Source organism: Rhodofomes roseus (genome assembly GCF_022264815.1).
Source record: "Rhodofomes roseus strain CIRM-BRFM 1785 chromosome Unknown C8Q71scaffold_16, whole genome shotgun sequence".
NCBI classification, from domain to species: domain Eukaryota; kingdom Fungi; phylum Basidiomycota; class Agaricomycetes; order Polyporales; family Fomitopsidaceae; genus Rhodofomes; species Rhodofomes roseus.
This window is the reverse complement of record NW_025952972.1, coordinates 489,386-509,118: the sequence shown is the minus strand read 5'-3', so window position 1 is coordinate 509,118 and position 19,733 is coordinate 489,386. Positions and strand designations below refer to the sequence as shown.

The 19,733-nt window shown below is 55.5% G+C and overlaps 8 protein-coding genes across 8 annotated transcripts; 5 read left to right on the top strand and 3 right to left on the bottom strand.

Moving 5' to 3' along the window:
* Positions 1 to 938: 938 nt before the first annotated feature.
* C8Q71DRAFT_797926 (uncharacterized protein) lies at positions 939 to 2,654 on the top strand (the record flags this gene model as incomplete). Its single annotated transcript, XM_047925777.1, has 4 exons — positions 939 to 1,039; positions 1,093 to 1,471; positions 1,521 to 2,286; positions 2,362 to 2,654. 4 exons carry the CDS (start codon positions 939 to 941, stop codon positions 2,652 to 2,654), a joined length of 1,539 nt encoding a protein of 512 aa, XP_047776774.1.
* Positions 2,655 to 3,020: 366 nt separating this feature from the next.
* C8Q71DRAFT_161591 (nucleotide-diphospho-sugar transferase) lies at positions 3,021 to 4,754 on the bottom strand. Its single transcript, XM_047916688.1, has 4 exons — positions 4,323 to 4,754; positions 3,291 to 4,181; positions 3,100 to 3,231; positions 3,021 to 3,039 (listed from the first exon to the last, which is right to left on the bottom strand). The coding sequence occupies exons 1-2, from the start codon at positions 4,517 to 4,519 to the stop codon at positions 3,299 to 3,301; spliced, it is 1,080 nt and encodes a 359-aa protein (XP_047776773.1). The 5' UTR covers positions 4,520 to 4,754; the 3' UTR covers positions 3,021 to 3,039; positions 3,100 to 3,231; positions 3,291 to 3,298.
* A 3,223-nt stretch (positions 4,755 to 7,977) lies between these two features.
* C8Q71DRAFT_725321 (uncharacterized protein) lies at positions 7,978 to 8,660 on the top strand (the record flags this gene model as incomplete). Its single annotated transcript, XM_047921689.1, has 4 exons — positions 7,978 to 7,980; positions 8,031 to 8,114; positions 8,177 to 8,266; positions 8,310 to 8,660. 4 exons carry the CDS (start codon positions 7,978 to 7,980, stop codon positions 8,658 to 8,660), a joined length of 528 nt encoding a protein of 175 aa, XP_047776772.1.
* A 683-nt stretch (positions 8,661 to 9,343) lies between these two features.
* C8Q71DRAFT_771196 (uncharacterized protein) lies at positions 9,344 to 11,135 on the top strand. Its single transcript, XM_047924343.1, has 6 exons — positions 9,344 to 9,740; positions 9,804 to 10,013; positions 10,077 to 10,180; positions 10,234 to 10,369; positions 10,426 to 10,789; positions 10,856 to 11,135. Exons 1-6 carry the CDS (start codon positions 9,722 to 9,724, stop codon positions 10,860 to 10,862), a joined length of 840 nt encoding a protein of 279 aa, XP_047776771.1. The 5' UTR covers positions 9,344 to 9,721; the 3' UTR covers positions 10,863 to 11,135.
* A 715-nt stretch (positions 11,136 to 11,850) lies between these two features.
* On the top strand, positions 11,851 to 13,136 carry C8Q71DRAFT_161276 (uncharacterized protein). Its single transcript, XM_047916684.1, has 5 exons — positions 11,851 to 12,104; positions 12,189 to 12,232; positions 12,343 to 12,429; positions 12,481 to 12,613; positions 12,669 to 13,136. The coding sequence occupies exons 1-5, from the start codon at positions 12,083 to 12,085 to the stop codon at positions 13,052 to 13,054; spliced, it is 672 nt and encodes a 223-aa protein (XP_047776770.1). The 5' UTR covers positions 11,851 to 12,082; the 3' UTR covers positions 13,055 to 13,136.
* Positions 12,966 to 15,654, bottom strand: C8Q71DRAFT_161288 (glyoxylate dehydrogenase). The gene is made up of 15 exons (XM_047916685.1): positions 15,450 to 15,654; positions 15,367 to 15,399; positions 15,261 to 15,312; positions 15,133 to 15,195; positions 14,952 to 15,081; positions 14,856 to 14,891; positions 14,736 to 14,800; positions 14,579 to 14,672; positions 14,426 to 14,512; positions 14,294 to 14,370; positions 14,025 to 14,238; positions 13,900 to 13,960; positions 13,504 to 13,844; positions 13,313 to 13,445; positions 12,966 to 13,261 (listed from the first exon to the last, which is right to left on the bottom strand). The coding sequence occupies exons 1-15, from the start codon at positions 15,526 to 15,528 to the stop codon at positions 13,218 to 13,220; spliced, it is 1,509 nt and encodes a 502-aa protein (XP_047776769.1). The 5' UTR covers positions 15,529 to 15,654; the 3' UTR covers positions 12,966 to 13,217.
* Positions 15,341 to 16,470, bottom strand: C8Q71DRAFT_161332 (uncharacterized protein). Its single transcript, XM_047916687.1, has 4 exons — positions 16,226 to 16,470; positions 16,061 to 16,169; positions 15,450 to 15,992; positions 15,341 to 15,399 (listed from the first exon to the last, which is right to left on the bottom strand). Exons 1-3 carry the CDS (start codon positions 16,264 to 16,266, stop codon positions 15,531 to 15,533), a joined length of 612 nt encoding a protein of 203 aa, XP_047776768.1. The 5' UTR covers positions 16,267 to 16,470; the 3' UTR covers positions 15,341 to 15,399; positions 15,450 to 15,530.
* A 1,221-nt stretch (positions 16,471 to 17,691) lies between these two features.
* Positions 17,692 to 19,684, top strand: C8Q71DRAFT_161257 (Pyruvate/Phosphoenolpyruvate kinase-like domain-containing protein). Its single transcript, XM_047916683.1, has 7 exons — positions 17,692 to 18,194; positions 18,247 to 18,320; positions 18,372 to 18,444; positions 18,496 to 18,557; positions 18,612 to 19,057; positions 19,107 to 19,531; positions 19,584 to 19,684. Exons 1-6 carry the CDS (start codon positions 17,955 to 17,957, stop codon positions 19,295 to 19,297), a joined length of 1,086 nt encoding a protein of 361 aa, XP_047776767.1. The 5' UTR covers positions 17,692 to 17,954; the 3' UTR covers positions 19,298 to 19,531; positions 19,584 to 19,684.
* The last annotated feature ends 49 nt before the right edge of the window (positions 19,685 to 19,733 follow it).

The following is a 19,733-nucleotide window of genomic DNA, read 5'->3' as shown; positions in this document are numbered from 1 at the left end:
GCATGACCTTGGTCATCCTGTCCACAGGGAATTCCGGCGTGCTAAACCGCGTATGCCATAAGGCGTGCGGACTCCCGTCCGAGTCCGAGGTCGCGCGGTGCACAGAAAGTGGTGACTGGCGTACCGAAGCCTTTGATGTCGCTCCTACGGTCGCAAGCCGATCCCTTACTTCAGTTTGTCTGCATCGGGACTGTCACTCTGCGAGTCGAGGTTCATTTTGTGGGATGGAATCTTTGTTTCGAAGGCCCGCCGTCTGACGGCTTCTCATGAGTTCAAGCTGGACAGCATAAGTATACTGATCACGGAGTCGGACGAGAGATGAAGGCATTCAACGTACGTGGATAGAAGCGAACATGAGTACGTTGACGAAGAATAGAGTCGTTGGCTGTGCGGCGGCGTTGGTACAGTACTTACCGTAGTGTGTTGTCGACTCCGGCCCGCGCGGCCCATCAAACGATGCCGCTCCACACTCAGCGCTTTCAGCCGAACATCGCTTAAGCGCCCGACATACACCCTCAAGTCTCTTTCAATCTTCGCTGATGCACACGTCCGAGTCTATGTAAGTTGACAATGTAATATTTTCCTCCACTGATTACCTATACTTGCGCGTAGTTTCGCGCACAGCCGCGCCGGGTGTCGCGTCGGTCGGCAATTCCTATACCAGGCAGTCGCCGCCGGTCGCCAATGATCACGTGTAGCGTTGAGTGGCCACAACTCGCGAGTTAGTTTTACTCTTCATCTACGATCACCTTGCGAGCACCTCAGTGTCCTCCTCTGGACCTTCGTCCCTCATAATTCAAGCAACGATGGCTAGTACGCCACCAAACACGTATCTCCGGGTGAAGCAGTCCTATTTATAGGGACGAGCGGCAATGGAAGACAGGCGGACTTGAGTCGGACGCGGTCAACCTCGCCCTCATGCCTTGTCCTCCACTTTCATGACCAGACACGCCCACCGCATCCTCCTCTGTCTCTTGCTCGCTGGGTGTGTGTGGGCGCAGGAGACACCACCCGACTACACAGTGTACGCAGACCCTGGGTGCGTAGTCCATCGCTCGTTCATTCACTCGCACTGAGCTGAGCTGCGGGTAGCTATCCGCGCGATCCCATCCTCGAGTTGAGGCCGCCATTTCCTCGCTCGCTGCCCGTACAGGTCGTGCTCAATGGGATTGTGCTCACTCTGTCATCGGTGCTGCTCATACAGCTGCTCTTTACCGCGCAGTACCACTGGCCGATGGCACCCGTCAACTTCGTGCTCCAGCTCTCTGGCGTGCTCACGCTGCTCGTCTGCTCAATCGTGACGACGCACATCGTCTTCAGCGCCGTCGATTCCCAGAGCCAGACCTGGCCATACATGCTCAACTACCTCGCCGTCGACATCCCGCCGAGCCCTCCCGTGTTTGTCAGTTGGCCTACTGCAGACCTAGCCGCCTGGTCCCTCATGACCGCCACATGCTCCGCCCTCATACAGGCACGTTGGTACATCTGCCCTCTTCGTAGCCTCTTTAACAGCCCTGCAGATAACGCACATTCAATTTCTAACCCTCCTTTTCCCGTCCAAGCTGGAGAAGCGGCTTATTTATATCCTGTTGGCGCCACTCGCCGTAACGTCTGCCATCATGCAGTTGCTGCGTGTGATCGCCCGGAGCAAGCTGCTCGAGTCGGTCGCGGCGGTCCAGAACATCTGCAATGCGACCCTTTCCCTGCTCTTCACCGCTGCGCTCTTCATTTGGGGCTTTCTCGTAAACCGCCAGAACGCTTGGCGCATGGACGGGGGCACAGCCGCGTTCGGAGTAGGCGCGCTCACGCTCGCACCCATGTCAACGGCGATCGCGTTCGTTTACGTGCCGACGAAGGAGCAGTACACGTGGATGCCGCAGCTCATGTGGGCGATCATCCTCTGGCAGAGTTTTCTCGGCTGGTGGTGGTGGGTCGGCGCGGGCATGGGCGTCGGCGCGGTGGACGAGCTGCTCTGCCGCGAGGAAAAGCGCAAGCAGAAACGCGCACTGCGCAACACGCGCCGCCGCCAGCAGCGCGAGCGCGCGGAGACCGTGCTTCGAGGCGTCACCGGTGCGCTAGGTCTTCGACGCGCCGGAAGTGAGGAGCGACCTATACTGGGTAGCACGAACACTGCCACGACGTCTAGTGGTACGTTCCACTCGAGCGCTGCGGGCCATACATCAAGCAGGCCGCTGTATGAGTGGTTCCTGTATTGGAGACGCGAGCACCTCCAGGCGACGCGCGCTCAGGCTGTAGAGCGTGTAGAGCGGAGTCGGCGAGACAGAGGTGGGCGCGGCGCCGCCGTCGGATGGGGCATGGGAAGCTTTGGGCTGCACCGCGCACGGCGGCGCGCGGCTGAAGCTAGAGACGACGCAACGATCGTTGCATCCGAGTCGGATGAGGATGCCGAGTTCACCGGTTCGCCAACCAAAGCAGCAAACAATTCCAAGCTGGGCGGAGCGTCTGGCGTCGAAGTAGTTTCTGAGGAGGCCGCACCGCATATACGACATGAGGCACGCGAGGAGGATGCTTATACTGTGGCGAGACCATTGTCGAAGGCTGAAGATGCGCGGACAGTGGCCGAGCAACCTCCGTCGATCTGGTGGTTAGGTCCGTTACGGCGGTGGCGCTTACAGGACTTGACTGTGTATTGATATTCTACGTGTGATTCTAAATGCTCTGTAGCGATGTTTTCTCTTGCTGTCGCGTTGGTGCTACTCTCACGCAGTAGATCTTGTCGAGATATGACGTGTACGATATACAGGTGGTTCCAATGCGCTGTGAAACGCAAACGATCCTCGTCGGTTGCAATTGCGGCACAAAGACATCGCGGCCAACAACTCGAACAAGACCATTTGGCATCACACTACATACCACGCAATGGACATCACTTCGGGCCCCTGGCTATCTAGTACGCAGCTCGAAAGGTCCGTCTAATACTGCTGTAGGCTGCTACAAGTATGAGCACTCCTTACCGGTACCGATGACTCCGTGAACGTCTTCCCTGGCTCACTGGTGGCTTTCCCCGTAAGACTGTTCCTAGAGTGACGTATGTCGTCGAAACTCAGATCACTGCAAAGTGCAGCAAGTATTGCTCACAGGCTAACGATTTGCGCTGTCAGTGTGAATGCAGACAGTGATACTTGCAGATGGACAGCAGCGCAGCATTGATAATATGAATACAGTGAATATGTGAATAAATATTATGCGCCTGGAAGCACACGCGGACCACTTTGCAAGGGTACCATGAGTATTCCTGCTTCAGGGAGACAGTGAACCAGACAACGCACCAGACTTTTCATGACGAAGCAAGTGCCCCGCACTCTGCAAATGTATCCCCGTACTTCTCCTCCGTCTCCCGCCACGCCTGGGCCCACTCATTCAGCTCGTCAACGAATATCCCGCCGTGCTTGCCCATCTTGCTCTTGATGTTCTTCTCCAGCTTGTCGATGGGCACTTCCGCATAGTCACCCTGGAGGAACGGCTTCACGAGCGTGTAATGCACGACGTGGATGCTCTCCTTCAGGTCCGCCCACATCGCCTTCGTGCGCTTCTTGATAGCCATGTTCCCGTTGTACGTGAACGGCAGCCGGAGCGCCTCCTTCCCGAAGTAATGATTCAGGAACGATTGCTCCGCGTCCTCTGCCGGGTAGTCTGCCGTCCCGATCTTCGACACCATGTCCTTGAGCACCTCACGCGATGGGCGCAAGAACAGCATTCCCGCGTTGAAGCCCGACGAGAACCCGCGGTCGTCGAGGAACACGTCCGGCACCGCGGCGAAGCGGTACGGCAGGCTGAAGAGCTCGTCGAAGTTGCGGTACACGAGCGTGTCAGCGTCGAGGTACACAAGGCTCTTGATCCCGAGCCGCTCGAGGTCCCAGAGCTGCAGCTTCGAGTACTGATCGAGGAAGTGGCGGTGCACGCCTGGATGCGGCGGCGCAATGCGCGCGACGGGGTGCGGCGTGAAGCCGCTCGCGCTCGCGATGCAGACCGCGCGCGGAGACGTCTTTTCGGGGAGGTAGATCATGATCTTGCTCGCGGAGCTGTTCACTTTGCTGATGGTATGCCCAAGCGTGGCGACGGCGGTGGCGAACGCGTCCGTGTACAGGCTCGTCACAATGGCGTTCTCAGAGCTCGCTGGGAGGATAGCGACGTCTGGCGCGAGTAAGGAGTATTCATTTCTATGGGCCGCTGCTCAGCGCATGGACGAATGTGGTCTTCAAGGATAGGAACGGATGGCAGAGCCGTGAACGGCCCTCACTGCGTCCCGTTCCAAGTCCCAATCTACAACTAGGAACTGTGCAGTAGGATATGAAACTCACAGGTGTTGATAATTGTCCAATGCCGTCGGTGTCACCCCAACCCACCACCTCCATATGAATATCACGTTGAGTATTATCGACAGGCCTATAGCGATGCCACCTGGCGTCCACCGCCTTTTCGACTTCGCGGTCGAAACTTGCTCGTTCCACAAGGGTACATAGTCTCTGTACTTTCGAAACATAGAGAACTGGCCCATGGCGTCGAGTATTCAGCGAGGAGAGCAGAAAGACATGAGCCGTGGGGAGATGAAGCTTTGAGGTGCTGCGGCGCGGGAGGCGAGTAGTCAAGGTCACGGGCGCTAGGCGGGCGACTTGATGGTGATTAATAGCCGGTGACCTCCTTGGTATATCATAGTCGAGGAGAATATTGTCCAAGATATAAGCATCGAGCAACGCCCGAAATCCGGGGCTATGATGGTTGGACAACAGGCTAAGATCGAGGCAACTGAAAACTTGGCAAGCCAACTGGAACTACTTAGGCACAACGATACATTCATGTGATAGGCTCTGGATAGGCTGGTCTTTCTGCCGCTCGGCATTATAAATGGCGACTATATGCATGCATCTAGTCATTATGGATCACACAAGGTAGACGAACCCCAAACACGCAGTATCAAGTATGGTTGTAGCTTGTCCGGTCACTGAGTCAAGCGCGGGTAACAAGATCGCAGCGATGCTGTGTGGAGAAGGAAGATAAATGCACTATGCCAGAAGTGTACATGCGCATCAGTAAGGTGAAATCATAGGTGAATGGCGGCAAAGCTGCAGGTGCACACCTGACGGTCATACATATACACTGAGCATAGTAGAGTGGAGGCCGGGGGTTTTTCAGCGGGGAGGCAAACGTCCCTCAAGTTCCTCCCTAGGTCTAAGTGAGCGATTCAATAGTCAGTACTACACTTACTAAGTGGCACGGAGTACATGTAAGGGTGATCGGGTCGTACATAGCAAGAGGCCGCGACTACTCTCTGCGTGGAGATAGATTCACGGATTGGTAGGTGACCACGGTGCCCGACGGAACCATGTTCGGATACCGGCTTCCGGTGTAGGGGTTAGCAGAGATCCGTACCGACAGGTAGCAACTTAGCGGCCATATAAAAATGTGCGGCGACTGACCAGGTCTGTCGTGCTTGACGGGAGTACCGGCGATGACGCCCACTAGCGGGCGAGTATGTGATGGGGCCGCTGAGGCTGTCGTTGGGCCGGTGCAGTGACTGGTGGCGGTGGTGCTGTGTGTGTGGGCGACCGAGCGGAGAGGTGGGTGTACGGCTTATCGGTGGTAGAGAAGGCGGGTAGTACGGACAGGTATGCGCATCATGTAAGGGTGCAGGAGCTGGTAAGGTTGGCTGGCGACACGCATTCAAAGAGCGGGGCCGTAAGTCACATGTAGCTGCCATGAAGACTCGCCTTGTCACCTTGTACGTTAATCACCGCTCCAGACTTTGCTTGCCGAGGCTTCCGAGTCAGGCTGGAGGAATTCTAGGCCAGAGGCGGTTCCGGACACTGGCATCGGTCTACCTGGAGGCGGCTAACTTGCCGAGTTGTTGGCTCCATTTCACTGTAGAGAAAATTGCACGTGAGGTTGTGGGTCCATTTGAAGGAGCGGCACGACAAGATTATTTAGCTACTACGTCCTATATGCTCGATGTGAGCCTTCCGCCCGTTCAATATATTTAGCAAGGACATACCGCTTGGAATAACTAGAACGCACGGCTTTCCATAGAAACGTGGCCACGAGCGCAGTGACTGAGTTACACGCTCGTCCGGAACCGACTGAACTCCCAGCGCGCGCGCCTCCGGCTCCGTCGGGGACATGGAGTCACGCCATTCATTTCTACGGTGCTACAAAAGCATCCACAAACACCGGACGTTGGAAGGCGACAAGTGCTCGAAGAGCTCCTTCTTCCCCTGAAATCCCAGTGAAACCTCGATCGGTTGTCTCGTTGACCGATCCGATCCTGATTTCTACGTCCACTCCGAATCCTCGCGCTCTTTCCCCCTCCAACCCCGTTCACTTCCCGACCATTTAGCAGACTACCGAGCAGTCAAGACGGAAGGAGAGCTGCGTATGAGCGGCACGACCACAAAGGTGCGGTGCGAGCTCGCGACACAGGCACACGTACTGAGCTCTGCCTCTTGCGCCGCAAGGTAGACAACACAACGCTTCCAAGAACGCCAAATGATCGGGTCGATAAATCCGCCAGCACTTCGTAAGCTGGGTTTGCCCTCCCTCGAGACACACCATCTCCAAACTTGAAGAAATTCAAGGGACCGGCATTACGACGCGCTTCGCTGGTGTAGAGAATGCGACCGTTCAGGCAACCAGTCTCGTAGCTCTCCCGCTTCCGTTCGTTAAGCGGGCCGTGCCTCGGAGGTTGGGTTTGTTCCGCGGTTGGTTGGCATCCTGGGCTACTAGTAGCACGCACAGTCCGCGACACCGCCGTTGTCGTCTCGCGGGTGTTCCCTGGTATGTCCCGCGCTCTTCTGTGACTATCACCGTTCTGAAAATCCTAATTACCTGGACGCGCCCGCACCATGCAATTGCACGGTCACGATGCCTCTTCTAGGTTTTATCCCGGACTCGGAGCCCATGCGCGTTTCGCTTCAGTCTTCGGCGGTATCGTCCCAGGCATTCACGCACAGAAGTGACGGACTCCAAACAGCCGAAGTATGGAATCTGTGAATGACTGCGAAAGATGGGGCTCCAGTGAGTTTTCGTGTTGCCTCGCTGGCATGCCTCAGGATGGAATACCAATTATAACCGACATCATCTGATGGGATATTCCCCAATGATCACGTCTTTTGCTAATGCAGAACGTTACCTTCTCTCTGACTGTGCCTCTCCGACTGTATGTTGTGAACTTCAGTGACTCACATCGTCTTGTCCACAGGTCCGCGGCCGGTCGGATGAGGCGCCTTCCAGACCGTTGAGACTATATCAAGACATCTTGCTGCGAGCATCGGTAGCTATGCCTCTTCACCAGTATCTATTTCTTCGTAGGTGAGACAGAGAGATGATTGTCAAATGTATAGGAAATTTGGACTTACATGATAATAGGTCAGAGAAACCAGTGTACGGTACACAATGAGATCCGGATCTGAGCGCTTTCTGGGCGCTAGTTTCTCAGACTCAAGCTGGCAGTACCGAATTGGCAAGCCGTAGATTTTCGGGCCGCTCGGTCCGAGTCAATGCCATTCCTTTTGCCTCGTGTTCAGCTCGTGCTGGGCGTGCGGAGGAGGATTGTGCACAGCGATCGTCTCTCTACATGGGTCCTCCTCCTATGAAGCCTGCATCCACTCAATTAGCCAGGTCTTATTGCTTTTGCTACGGGATTCTTGGCTTCATCGAGATGGCTTGCTTGAGGAACCAGAGCCGATGTAGTAGTAGGAATGCTAATACCCGGGACTGCTGTTGAGCTGTACAGATAGATGTTCGGAAGAGTCCCGAGCGAGTCATCCGATAACAGCGTGCATGACTCGCCTGATGCGTTCTGCATTGTGCAACGAGGCGGACGGGTGCTGGGGGCGTGTCGCATCGACCGGAGCTGCTACTTCAGGTCCTCTCTGTTCGCTGCTCTCAGCCTCCATTCTCTGTGCGAACTGATATAACCCGTCGACAGACACCACAATACTTCACCCCACACAAGGAGCTACGATGGTGAGCCACTAGACTCGTCTGTGTGTGTTTGGATGTTGACCGGTCTTCAGAACATGGATATCGATGTGCACTTGACGCAACTCCTGAGCAGCATGACACTCGATGGTACCAGTAGGTGGGGCAGCGCTGGCATCGTGAGTGATTTCCGACCTGTACGCTCTATATGAGTGCTGACATCCCATCCGTTTGGAGAAAGGCAAGCGAAGGGCAAGCGACGTCACCAACGGTCGGTCACCAAGACGCGACCATGTCCGACGCGTCAGACACAGAGGATTCGAGTTACCAGGTACGTAGCCATCAGCCATCGCCCGCCACTCCATCTCTGATAGCTCGAGCAGCCAAGAAGCCCGTCGGCATCCTCAAGTTGCACAAAGACCGCCGACGAGCCGCCGCCTTGCGGCTGCGCGCTACTGCAGTGGCTACGAGGCCAACTGCAGGCGGGCCAGTACGCCACCACGGGCGGCGACTACCTCGAGATCATCTTGACGCACCGGGACGCGTTCTACGCCTTCCCGGACGGCCACCGTACGTGCGCCATCGGCTTCAGTGATATTGCCCTGGACCTCGAGCGGCGGGAGACGAGGCCGGATAGGGAGAGCGACCCGGAGGCTGCGGCAGCGTTCAGACATGAGGCGATTGTGATTGCGAGCAGCGGCATCTGGTCACAGCCCACTATATGAGGCCGGGGGAAGTGATGCTGTACGGCGCAGGTCGCCTTTTGCTGTGTGGTGTGTGGCTCAGTGTAATTTGTCGGCCCTCCTCGTGCTCATCCTGACCACTCGGCATTACCACAGGTCATTCTTCCGATGCAGATTTTCCACCTGGTCTCTGTTTACGACTAAGATATGTACTTGTGAGGAGTTCTCAGCTCTGTGTAACCCAGACGATATTATTATTAGCTTCCGTGAAGCACCGCACGTGATCACGTGGGCGCATATGGGTGCTGCGACTGTTCAGTGTTCCGCTCAGCCACCGAAAAGGCCGTACGCAGTCTGCGGCTTCCGAGCACCCTCGGACCCAACGGTTCTGTGGAGTAAAGCCAACACTGCCTGGGTTAGATGCGCGAGGCCTTTCCGACTGACCACACCACTCGAAGCTCCACTCCGTTGACCGGCACCACCTCACAGAATTCTCTGGCCTGCGCAGCTGCACAGATGACTCTCTGCCAGTCTCTGCCGAGTGGACATGATGTTACAGGGCGTGTTTGAACCACAGGCTCTACCAGCGGTCCTAGGAGAGCGGGCGAGATAACCTGATTGGGCATGCTCGGTCGCGCCGAGCGCCCCGCTTGCGGGGTGAACATCAACTTCTCTTGGCTCATTTAGGCGCTCACACCAAATTTGGTAAGACACCACGTTTCGCATGTCTTTCTGCGGTTGCAGTGGAGACAAACACAGGATGGTCTCGCTCAATTGCCATCGAGTAGATGCTGTCGCATGTGTCACATCTCTCGGCGATGCAGAACAACCAAGGCTCAACTGCTCACCTTCGCCGACCACCGTCACGGTGACCACTTAGAATGCTTCTCCATCTTGGCTGCGTCTTCGGAGAAGCATGGAGCTTCAGCAGCCGACTTTCTCGGATCTAGCAGCCCGCCGTCGATGTGACTGGACAATTGGCCGGGGTAGCGCTGATGCGTCTAGCGGCTGTGCCCACGTCATGCATATATACTAGTACTACTTACCCTGTCTGCCACTGACCGCGACAGTCGTGTCCTCGTCCATTGTCGCACTACTAGATCATGACCCACAACCCGCATGGTACGTGATCAAGGCGATTGCATTGCAGTGACAGCGCTGGAGCTCACGATCTCGTCACTTTAGGAAAGTCGTTCTTCAGGGAAACGAGGCGAATGACGGAGGAGCCTCGCTCGATGAAATCTGCCAGCTCACCTTTCCTACTCATGGAACCCGCCGTCCTGCGCACTCTGACGACCTCGAAGAGCACTACGGACGTCCGGGCAACACACAATGGCCGTCCCGTGTACGATGCGGGTGCACCGAATGGTCCCGCGGAGCACCCTATACGCAACTGTGAGGCACACCGCTCCTCAGAAACGCTATCTTCCTCTCATGCATCGACGCTCGCATACGCAGGGACTCAAACCGATCAGGATGAGACAGACGCACAAAGGCGGAAGGATATCATGAAAGAGCTCATGAAGTCGTGGATGGATCGGCTGCAGCTGATCAGTGTCATCGTATGAATTCGTCTTTGATGTTTGTTCGATACACGCTGATGGGACTTCGATAGACGACGTTCTTCGCTGCGACCGAGGGACAGCTACTGGTGATCACGACACCTGCTGACGACAACTCGCCGGAAACGCGAATCAGGGCAACTGCGAACGCGATCTTGGCCGGTGCTCTTGTCATTCATCTATGTGCAGGTACGAATTGCTTCGTCGCTCGTGGCTACCCATGTGCTGACAGGCGATTCCCTCAGCGATCATATCCTTCCTTGCAGCATTCTTCCTTGTGCGTTACCGTCTCAAGGAAGCTACCAAGGAAGAGATCAAGATCGAGACGGGCATCACCCCAGCGTCGTCGCATCCAGACCTCAAGACGGGTATCTGGTCGACGAATCCGCATCTGGAGGAGATGGGCCCCTTCCGCGGCGGACCTCCAACACGCCTGCTTGAGCACCTGCATACCTTGTGTATGTGGCTCGCTCTCGTGGGCTTCGCGCTCGCGCTGGCGGGGGCGTTGTGCTACACGTGGGCACGTCTGTCCCTGAGCGCGAGCGTCTTCGCGACTGCATGTTTGGGAGTGGCTTGGTTTGCCGCGATCGGCGCAGTCGTCGTCACCATGTAAGCCCGCTGGTGTATTTTGCATCCGAGTTGGTAGGGACGTTCATCACGACCTACTTACGACAGCAAGTAACTCATCCATGTCCTCACGCCACACGTTACGACCAGCATTCCGCATATTTATACTCCCCATCTTACATTACTGATGCCAATGCCACCTGCTATATATACATTGCTACTTCCATCATGACTCTGTTACTCTGAGTTGTACTATACCGTCATACATACTGAAGGTTACGATAGTACCATAATAGTATATAGTGTACTGCTCCGGCGGTTGCAGATAGTGCCTCGTTTTCACAGCATCGTGTATATGTCATACAACTTCGCTGCTGTTACCACGCTAGGGTCCCTGAAGAGTCACGGCAGTCCATGCGCGTTTCAAGTTGAGAATGATGTTTCGAGCTTCATTGAACACTTGCTATGCTGACGTCGAACTTCAGATCAGCTAATTAGTAAGTGAATAGTGCATACTACGTCGTGCGTACTACGAGCCCGAGGTCCGGGAGGTCCCAGGCCGAGACCTAGCACGTGATACTCAGTATGGGCGTATATGGGTGCGTCTCCCAGCCTCCGTCCGAGTCAGTGTCCACCATTTCGCCACACTGCATGCGCATGTACCACTCCCACACTGCGCCCACGCGGATAGCCACACTTTGTGGGTAAGTTCGGGACAACGATCTTACCGGAACTGAGGACCAAGAGTTGAAGGACCTGCGTTCGCAAGTGTCCGACTGCTGTCGTACAATTGAACTTGAAGTGACTCTGGTCAGCATCTCATCAGTGGCGGTCGCCATAACTGACATTCAGTTCCTGGATAGATGTCCATTGCGCCCGTGCCCCGCCTCACTTACCGCCGTATTCATTTCGAGCATCGCGCGCAGCTGTCGCCGCCGCCAGCGTCGGAGTGCCAGACGTCGACGTGTACGTCCGTTCCCGGGTCAGAGGCGCTGCATTCTGCCGAGCCGGCGCGATATAGTAGCGTCCGCTTCGCTCCGGAGCATGTACTTAGCATCCGCATTGGTGCTTCGTTTCCATGCTAAAGCCGTTGATGATTCGGAGTGACCACACGACCGCTGCCAGACTTGTGGCTTTTTGGCTTTGAGTCGGCGTCGGAGGGGGCGCCCTCTCCGAGACGCCAAGACCGCCGACGTCAAACGGAGCCTCATAAGGCGCGAGTAGTCACATCCTTCGCCGTGCGCCTGCCGTCCATGACTAGTGACTCTGGGCTTTAGCAGCAAGGTTTCTAGCACACAGGTCTAAGTTTAGTTTCATACGCTTCTACCATTCGTTATGCCGCAACAGGACGACGCTGGTGAGTCTCATTATCCCGCAGCACTGTCATTAGTGTTGGAGGCTGTACCACTATGCGATAAGCCCAGCTCATCTGAAACCCTAGAGAAAGCCACTGCGGCACCCCGTGACTACACCTCAGAGAAAGGAGTTAAGTCCCGGGTTGAACATCATCATGATCGTCGTATGTCATTCTTCTGCTCGACTTTTGGGGCCTACCAAGTTCATTGAACCAATCTGCTTTAGCTCAACGTACCCAGAGTCAGATCGATGAGAAGCGGCAAAAGGCAGCCGAGAACGATCTCATCCAGTCCTGGATGTCACGATTGCAGCTCATTAGTGTGATTGTGCGTGGTCTGCTTGTACAAGTCAACATCACCTCACGAGTCACGTCCTAGACTACCTTCTTTGCAACTCTAGAAGCACAACTACTAGGTTCCATAACGCCGACAGAAAGCGAGCCGACTACTCAACTTCAGATAGTAGCGTGCACCGTACTTGCAGGCGCATTCGCTATACACTTGAGCGGGGGTGAGTTCTCCGTGTGGCGTAGCGACACAGTTCTCCGATCTCACGACGAATGTAGCCATCCTTGCTTTCCTTTCTTCGTTCTTCCTAGTAGGATACCGCATCAAGGAAGTTACGGAAGAGGAGTTCCAATCAGAGGCAGAGGGAAGACCCTCACTGGAGTCCACCCGCTCCTCGAACCTGATACTAAGGAGTCTTTGGACGACCACCGGCAGTCCTCACTTGGAGCAGATCGGACCTTTCCGTGGTGGCCCGCCTATGCGTCTCCTGGAGCATTGCCATACCCTGTGCATGTGGTTCTCTGTTACGGGCTTCGCGCTTGCGCTAGCTGGGGGTATATGTTACTCCTGGGTGCGCTTGCCACAGAGCGCTAGTATCCTCGCGTCAATTTGTCTGGGGATTTGCTGGATCGCCGGCGCCGGCGCAGTTCTTGTTGTATTGTAAACACGAACGTTACGATGATACGAGTTCATGTCTTGTACGGTTCACGAGATCGGTTCAATATATTGACAAAAGAAGTAGACGTCCGTGTATGTTACATCTGATATACAGGACTGCTGCGGGAATTGTATGACACGGGTCTCGAGACGATCAGCGCGCACACAGCCTAGAGCTTGCTCTCCTGGAACGTCGCGCCCGCCAAAGGTACGTCTGTGACTGTGTTAATGATGGTCTCAGACTCACCAGAATGGCTGTACTCACAAGTGTTGTGGAAGAGGGTGTCCTGCGGCGTCAGCACGACGTGCGAAGACAGCGCGCTGGCGTCGACCATCTCGGGAACGAGCTCGTCGATCGTGCGCGCACCCAGGAGACGCATGTTCATCTCGAACTCATCCTATTCAAGTTAGACGGTCACTTCGACGGCCCGCGAGCGCACAAGGGATTTTACGCACCCGGAAGATCTGGATAGCCTTCTCGACACCGTCCTGACCGTAGCTGCAGAATGCGTAGAGGAATGGCCGACCGACACCGACAGCCGTTGCACCAAGTGCGATGGCCTTGAGCACGTCGCTCGCGCGGCGCACACCACCGTCGACGAAGATCTCGAAATTAGGGTTCGGGAAGTAGCCGCGCGCCCGCAGAGCCGGGATCACCTCGACGAGAACCTCCAGGCCAGAGCGCGCGGTGTCCAGCTGACGACCGCCGTGGTTGGAGAGGACAATTCCCTGGACACCAGATTCGTACGCCAAGATTGCGTCCTCGGCCGTAGCGATACCCTTGAGAATGATAGGCACTGTCAAGAAAATGTCAACGATGGCGTTTCACGCTTGACATAGGAAGGGACTTGCTCTTCGTAATGCTCCTGAACCACGGGATATCCTTCCATGAGAGGCTCGGATCAATGAATGACTACCGCGTGGCCTTGTCAGCGCAACCGGTATTCGGTTCCATACACCACACAGCCACGACTTACACTAATGGCGCGAGCGACCCCCTCGTCCTTCTTGATGTCCGACTGTCCGTCCTGCACCTTCGCAACACCTTCTTCACCTACGAACTTCATGCGCATGTCCTTCTCACGTCTTCCGAGCTGCGGTGCGTCGACCGTAATGAAGAGCGCCTTGACGCCGCGCGCCTCCGCGTGCTGAACGTACTTCTTCGTGATTTCCCGGTCTTTGTTCACATACCTAGACAGATGCGTTGGAGATCGTGAAAATAAATTCAAATGGGGAACCGACGTACAATTGAAGGAACAATGGCTGGTCTGGCTTGGCGGCATCGACCATTTCGTCGAACGAGCACGACGCCAGAGTGGCGATCTGAACGACCGAATGGTGTCACCGAACATGCATCAGGATACGCAGTGGACCATACCATTTGGATGACACCATGGTTTTGGGCCGCCCGTGTAAGACAAAGTTCGCCCTCAGGATGTCCGAGCTTTCCCAATGCGGTCGCCGACTGTCAAGGCAAGGTGTTTCAATTAGCCGCATATTGTAAAAAGAATACGAGCATGGGGGTGCATACGATGTACACCGGGAGCGAGGACTTTTGACCGAGGATCGTCGTCGACCAGTCGACACTAGTGACGTCGCGGAGGATGCGAGGTCTGAACCATACTCTGCGATGCACGACGTTCTTAGTCTGAGCCGTGCTCCTGGGCCTGGACGCGCGCTAAACTTACCGTTGGTACGCCATGCGATTTTCGCGCAAAGTGATCTCATCATCTGATGCGGAGGAGTAGTAGGCCTAGTACAAGCGACGTCGGTGCCGCCGCCACATGATTGTCAAAGTTGCTACGTACCCAGGCCTTTTCGGAGATGACCTTCCTTGCCACAGTCTATCGCGCAACCGTACGTCAGTAAAGACCGCTCCAAGGTACCCGTTGGAGTTGACGGACCTCGAAGTCGTGCAAGTTGATGATAGTATCAAGTGATGGCCGCGCCTCCATGTACTTCTGACGTTGCTTCTCTTCCGCAGTGACCTCTTTGACGACCTTCGCTACGGTGCTGGCGTCGATGACTCCCAAACTAGATTACAATGATTGAGGTGGACATTACGGCGTCAAACACGCGACATACTGCTTATCCGGGGGCAAGTTCGTCGTGATAGCATCTGGCGGGTGGATAGGCTCGTACGCTTCCCTGCAGACTCAGACATCCCATGAGCTAACGAATGACGACACAATTGTCCGTCTCAGTAAACTCACGTCGCATCTTTGCCAGCGTACTTCAAGATGATGGCCTGGCCTCCAGGATGCTCTAATAATGTTTATGAGTATGCTCGCCGTTGAACTTGTGCGTCGTCGCGCATACCAGGAAGGAACTCAGTGACGTCGTACACTTTCCCTGTAAATGGTGAGTGAGAAGAGTAGATGTCACAGAGGAGTATTGCTTACCGTGCACGATAATCCAGCAGCTCTCCCGGTTGGCATGTTCGGCAACCTCAGGGCCAGAAAGGACACGAATGTCGGACATGTTTAGCCGCGCGTGTGACAAGCAAGCACAAGGATGTACGCTCGGTGGATCAGCCGCCACCAAGGCGGCCGTCTCTTTTCAATGCGGGCATGGCGGGATCTGCGGAGTCCGTGTCGGCTAACGACCAAAAGTCCACCTAACACTGAATAGAGATGGCGGGCTGGACACGGGCTTGTGAACGTACTCCAACGTGAGGAGGCGGAGGGGAATAGAGCCGTGAGGGTCGGTGATAGATCGGGAGGGCGTTTGTGAATGTCGGCGAGGTTCGACGATGGGCACGTCGGGGAGGCCGTGCCCCTCCGGCGGCTGCAACACTCCAGCTTCGCTCCGTTGGAGGTGGTCCGTCGGTCCCGCCGTTGCGCAGTGGGCTGGACGCCGTGCATGCGGGTGCTGTACGGCCACCTGGCGGAGATGTCAGACGGGATATGCCATAACACGTTTCCCGGGACACTCAATGGTCTCCACTGTAGCGTAATTCGCAAAATCAATTAGTGGGCCACCACATTTCGGATGCAAAAATAGAAGTGCGTACGTAGAATGACAGGAGAATAATCATTGTCATTGCCAATATTTTAGTTAGGGAGTTACGCGGGTTCAAGTTTGTCCGAGTCGCACGTACTGGGACAGACGGCCTGTCATTCCTGAACAGCGGCAAGGTTACTCAGATGATCGCAAGGCTGAGAAAGTTCTTCCTTACTGGAAGGGAGCGGCCGTCTGCTCTCCGAGGACGAGGCACATGAAAGCCAGGGTTCAGGTGTTCAGGTCGGGCAGGGCGTAGCCACACATATCCGATAGTCTTCGGGGAGTGGGGAGCCTTTCCCATATCTGTAAGGACACCCTCATGCCTACGACATTTGTCCATGTGTGTTTGCAGCACCTAGGATGCCTTGCTAATGTCGCTCGGATAGGTCGTCTACCACAAACAGGTACCGGGGCCTAGAAGCGGACCCGTCCTACTAGCTCCGAATGCATATGGCGCGCTCCTCTTGTACACTTTAAGTGTCTTCTGGAAGTGAGCTCTTTGTCAGACGAGTGAGAAAGGAACAACAGAGCGTATCGAAGACATACTAAAAGTCATACAATCGCCTCTTTAACGCCGTGAGGCTTGCAAATCTGCATGGAATGAAAACGGTCAGAGGCGATGAAACATGTCATGCTGATGAGATAGATTGCACATGGAGCTGTTACGGAGAACGGCTTTCCTTTATGTTCGAACAGCGGAGCGGCCGTCCCTTCAGGTTGTGAATTCGGCCCAGCGTATTGGAATTGGATGACTGCTCAAATGTTCGAGGAAGGAAGAATAAGTTCTCATGGATGTATTTTCCCTGCTTGGGTCACTCATGCATGCAAAGCTCGCGATTGTTGGTCACAGCAGATGAAAAACACTGAAGGCACATTGCGAGGCGATGGTGGCGGTTCGGAGATGAAGCCACTTGGAACCAGCTAGGCCGGGCCCACAGTGACAGTGACTTGACAGTGACACAGCCTACAGGCGCAGCCCCCGGGCCGCGGCCGGTGGCTGCCAATCTTGGACTTGGATCGCGAGTCGCCACTGGCAGCAGCTGAATCGCCACAACAACAAATGTTGTGATCTCATGAACACGGAAGTCTGTCTGACTCTGACTGCAAGACAATCCACCTTCAAATATCTCAGGCGGACTGTAGCGACCGCGGTACAAGAGGTATGTCTTGGCGATATGGACCTTTATTCGCATGCTCTTGCCCGAATTGACAATGAGCGCGAATAGACATAAGCCTTGTGAGGCACACCCAGTCACACGCAGCGCAGGAGCAGGCAAAAGAAGACTCATCAGAGACATAACATTCCCTTTTTGCCCACTGTGTGCTTGGCTGCCAAGCACCGAGGCCGCGAAGGCTCTCGACACTGACGAGGGAAGATCTACGAGCGGTACGTACACCACATTCGCCACCGCCAAGACTGCTCACGCACGTACAGGGAAGCTGAACTCCATGAAAACATTTTCTAGCCAGACGTTCCTCGGATATCCATGACAGCCCGGAGGTGTGTGTGATGCGGCTGCTGTGACCGAGCGATCTTAGCTTCCCACTTTGTCTATTCCCACTCTAACTCCCCGCGCTCCGTGTCGCTGTTCTGCATGGCGCTGAGTGACACGGACACGACTTTACCTCCGGCAGCGCTCTTCGTGGCGTTTGCTTCTGGTCTCGGCGCGGGTGGTCTGCGCTGTTAGTGACGATACCTGCGCTTCGTAATGGGCCCAAATCGGTCGGTGGAGTGGAATACAGACATGCCAAACTTCTCGGCGGACGCTTTTCTGCGAGGATAAAAGCAAGCTGGGATCCTCCGTGGCCTACCAACCCAGCAGCGTTTTGTCACACTAGGGCACCCGCGAGCTCCCTCCCGCAACATCTCCTTCGACTATCTTTATATCACTCCCCTTTGCAAAATGCCGGGTTTCGAGTTCACTCGCGAGTCTGAGCAGACTCAGCCTACCGTCCAGACACAGCTCGCGCACTCGGCGGACACGCCCCCCGCGTCTGAGCCCGCCTCCCCCATCGAGGGTGATGCGCCCCGCTCTGGTGTCTACTACAACCCCCGTCTCGACCCCAAGAACTACTTGGAGGGCCCTCTTTCCTCTAACCCCGCTACCCGTCTCCGCCAGATGCTTGCTCGCCCCGGTATCGTTGTAAGTACTTGCTCACGTAGAAAGCTTCTCGCCGTCTCACTGCTCAATACAGGTTGCACCTGGTATCTGCGATGGTATCAGTGCTCGCTGTGCTATCGAGGCTGGCTTCGACTGCCTCTACCAAAGGTCAGTCTTTGTGCCGCTTAGAGGTGACTTCACGTACTGATACACCGGCAGTGGTGCTGCGACGACGGCATCGAGGCTGGGCATGCCCGACGTTGCAATCGCTACCCTGAACGATTTCGTCCAGGTATGATGGGCACACCGACTCTAGACTCTTCAATTCTCACATATATCACAGAGCGCAGAGATGGTCTGCGGCATCAACCCTTCCATGCCTGTGATCGCTGACGCGGACACCGGGTAAGCGTCATTGTCGCCGTCATGTCCTCTGAAACATGTCTGACATTTACTCAGGTTCGGTGGTCCCGCTATGGTCGCACGCACAGTAACGAAGTACGCAAAGGTTGGCGTTGCCGGGCTCCACATCGAGGATCAGGTCCAGACCAAGCGGTGCGGGCATCTCATGGGCAAGCAGGTCGTCTCCCGGGAGGAGTTCCTCCAGCGCATCCGCGCAGCGGTCATCGCCCGCGACTCCATTCCCGGCGGCTCTGACTTCGTCATCATCGGTCGCACGGACTCTGCGCAGGTGCTTGGCATGGAGGAGGCGACCACACGCCTTAAGCTCGCGGCGGACGCGGGTGCCGACGTGTGCTTCATCGAAGGCGTGAAGACGGCGGACCTCCTCACGTCGACCATCGCCGCTCTTGCGCCCAAGCCGGTCCTCGTCAACGTCATCTCCGGTGGTCTCACGCCGTCCTTCACTTGCCAGGAGGCTGAGGCGCTCGGTGCGAAGATCATCAGTGAGTCTTCTCCTTCTGGTTGTGGTGCATCGCTGACAATCTTGGGAAGTCTTCTCGCTCGTTTCCTGCGTCGCGATGGTGCACGCTGTCCGGGAGGCAATGCACCTCCTCAAGAAGACCGGCACCGACTTCTCGTCTGCACGGGGTATGGACCCGAAGGCGTTCTTCAAGGTCGTCGGCCTCGACGAGGTCATCGAGCTCGACGCACAGGCGGGCGGTGCGGCCTTCGCGCAAGTGTAACTTCCTATGTCACTGTCTCTGCATTGAAGGGTCGGAAGCTTAAGCTTGACGGGCATCTTGTACCGCATACACGCCATCACATCATCTATACTTGTTGTACAACGTTCCCTCACATACATAGACTACCGCATTGTAAATCTATGCGCATATCGCGCTTCTCTTGGGTATTCTGAACGGCCCGCATGATGGCATTGGGAGGGCAGCGCGCGCCACGTACTACGTGGATTCTGCATTGTAAGAGCCGGATCCTATTCAAGTCTTGTATACTTCTGACTGATAAATACAGCTGATGAAGTCGCTGCGGATACCTGTATCTCGCTGGTACAATGCTACTGCATAGACTGAGGCCGGACTTCAATTAATTCGAATTCAAGTCGACTAAGTATATTGATGTACTTGGTGATTTTTCAGTAATACATGGCAGATAAGTAAGTAA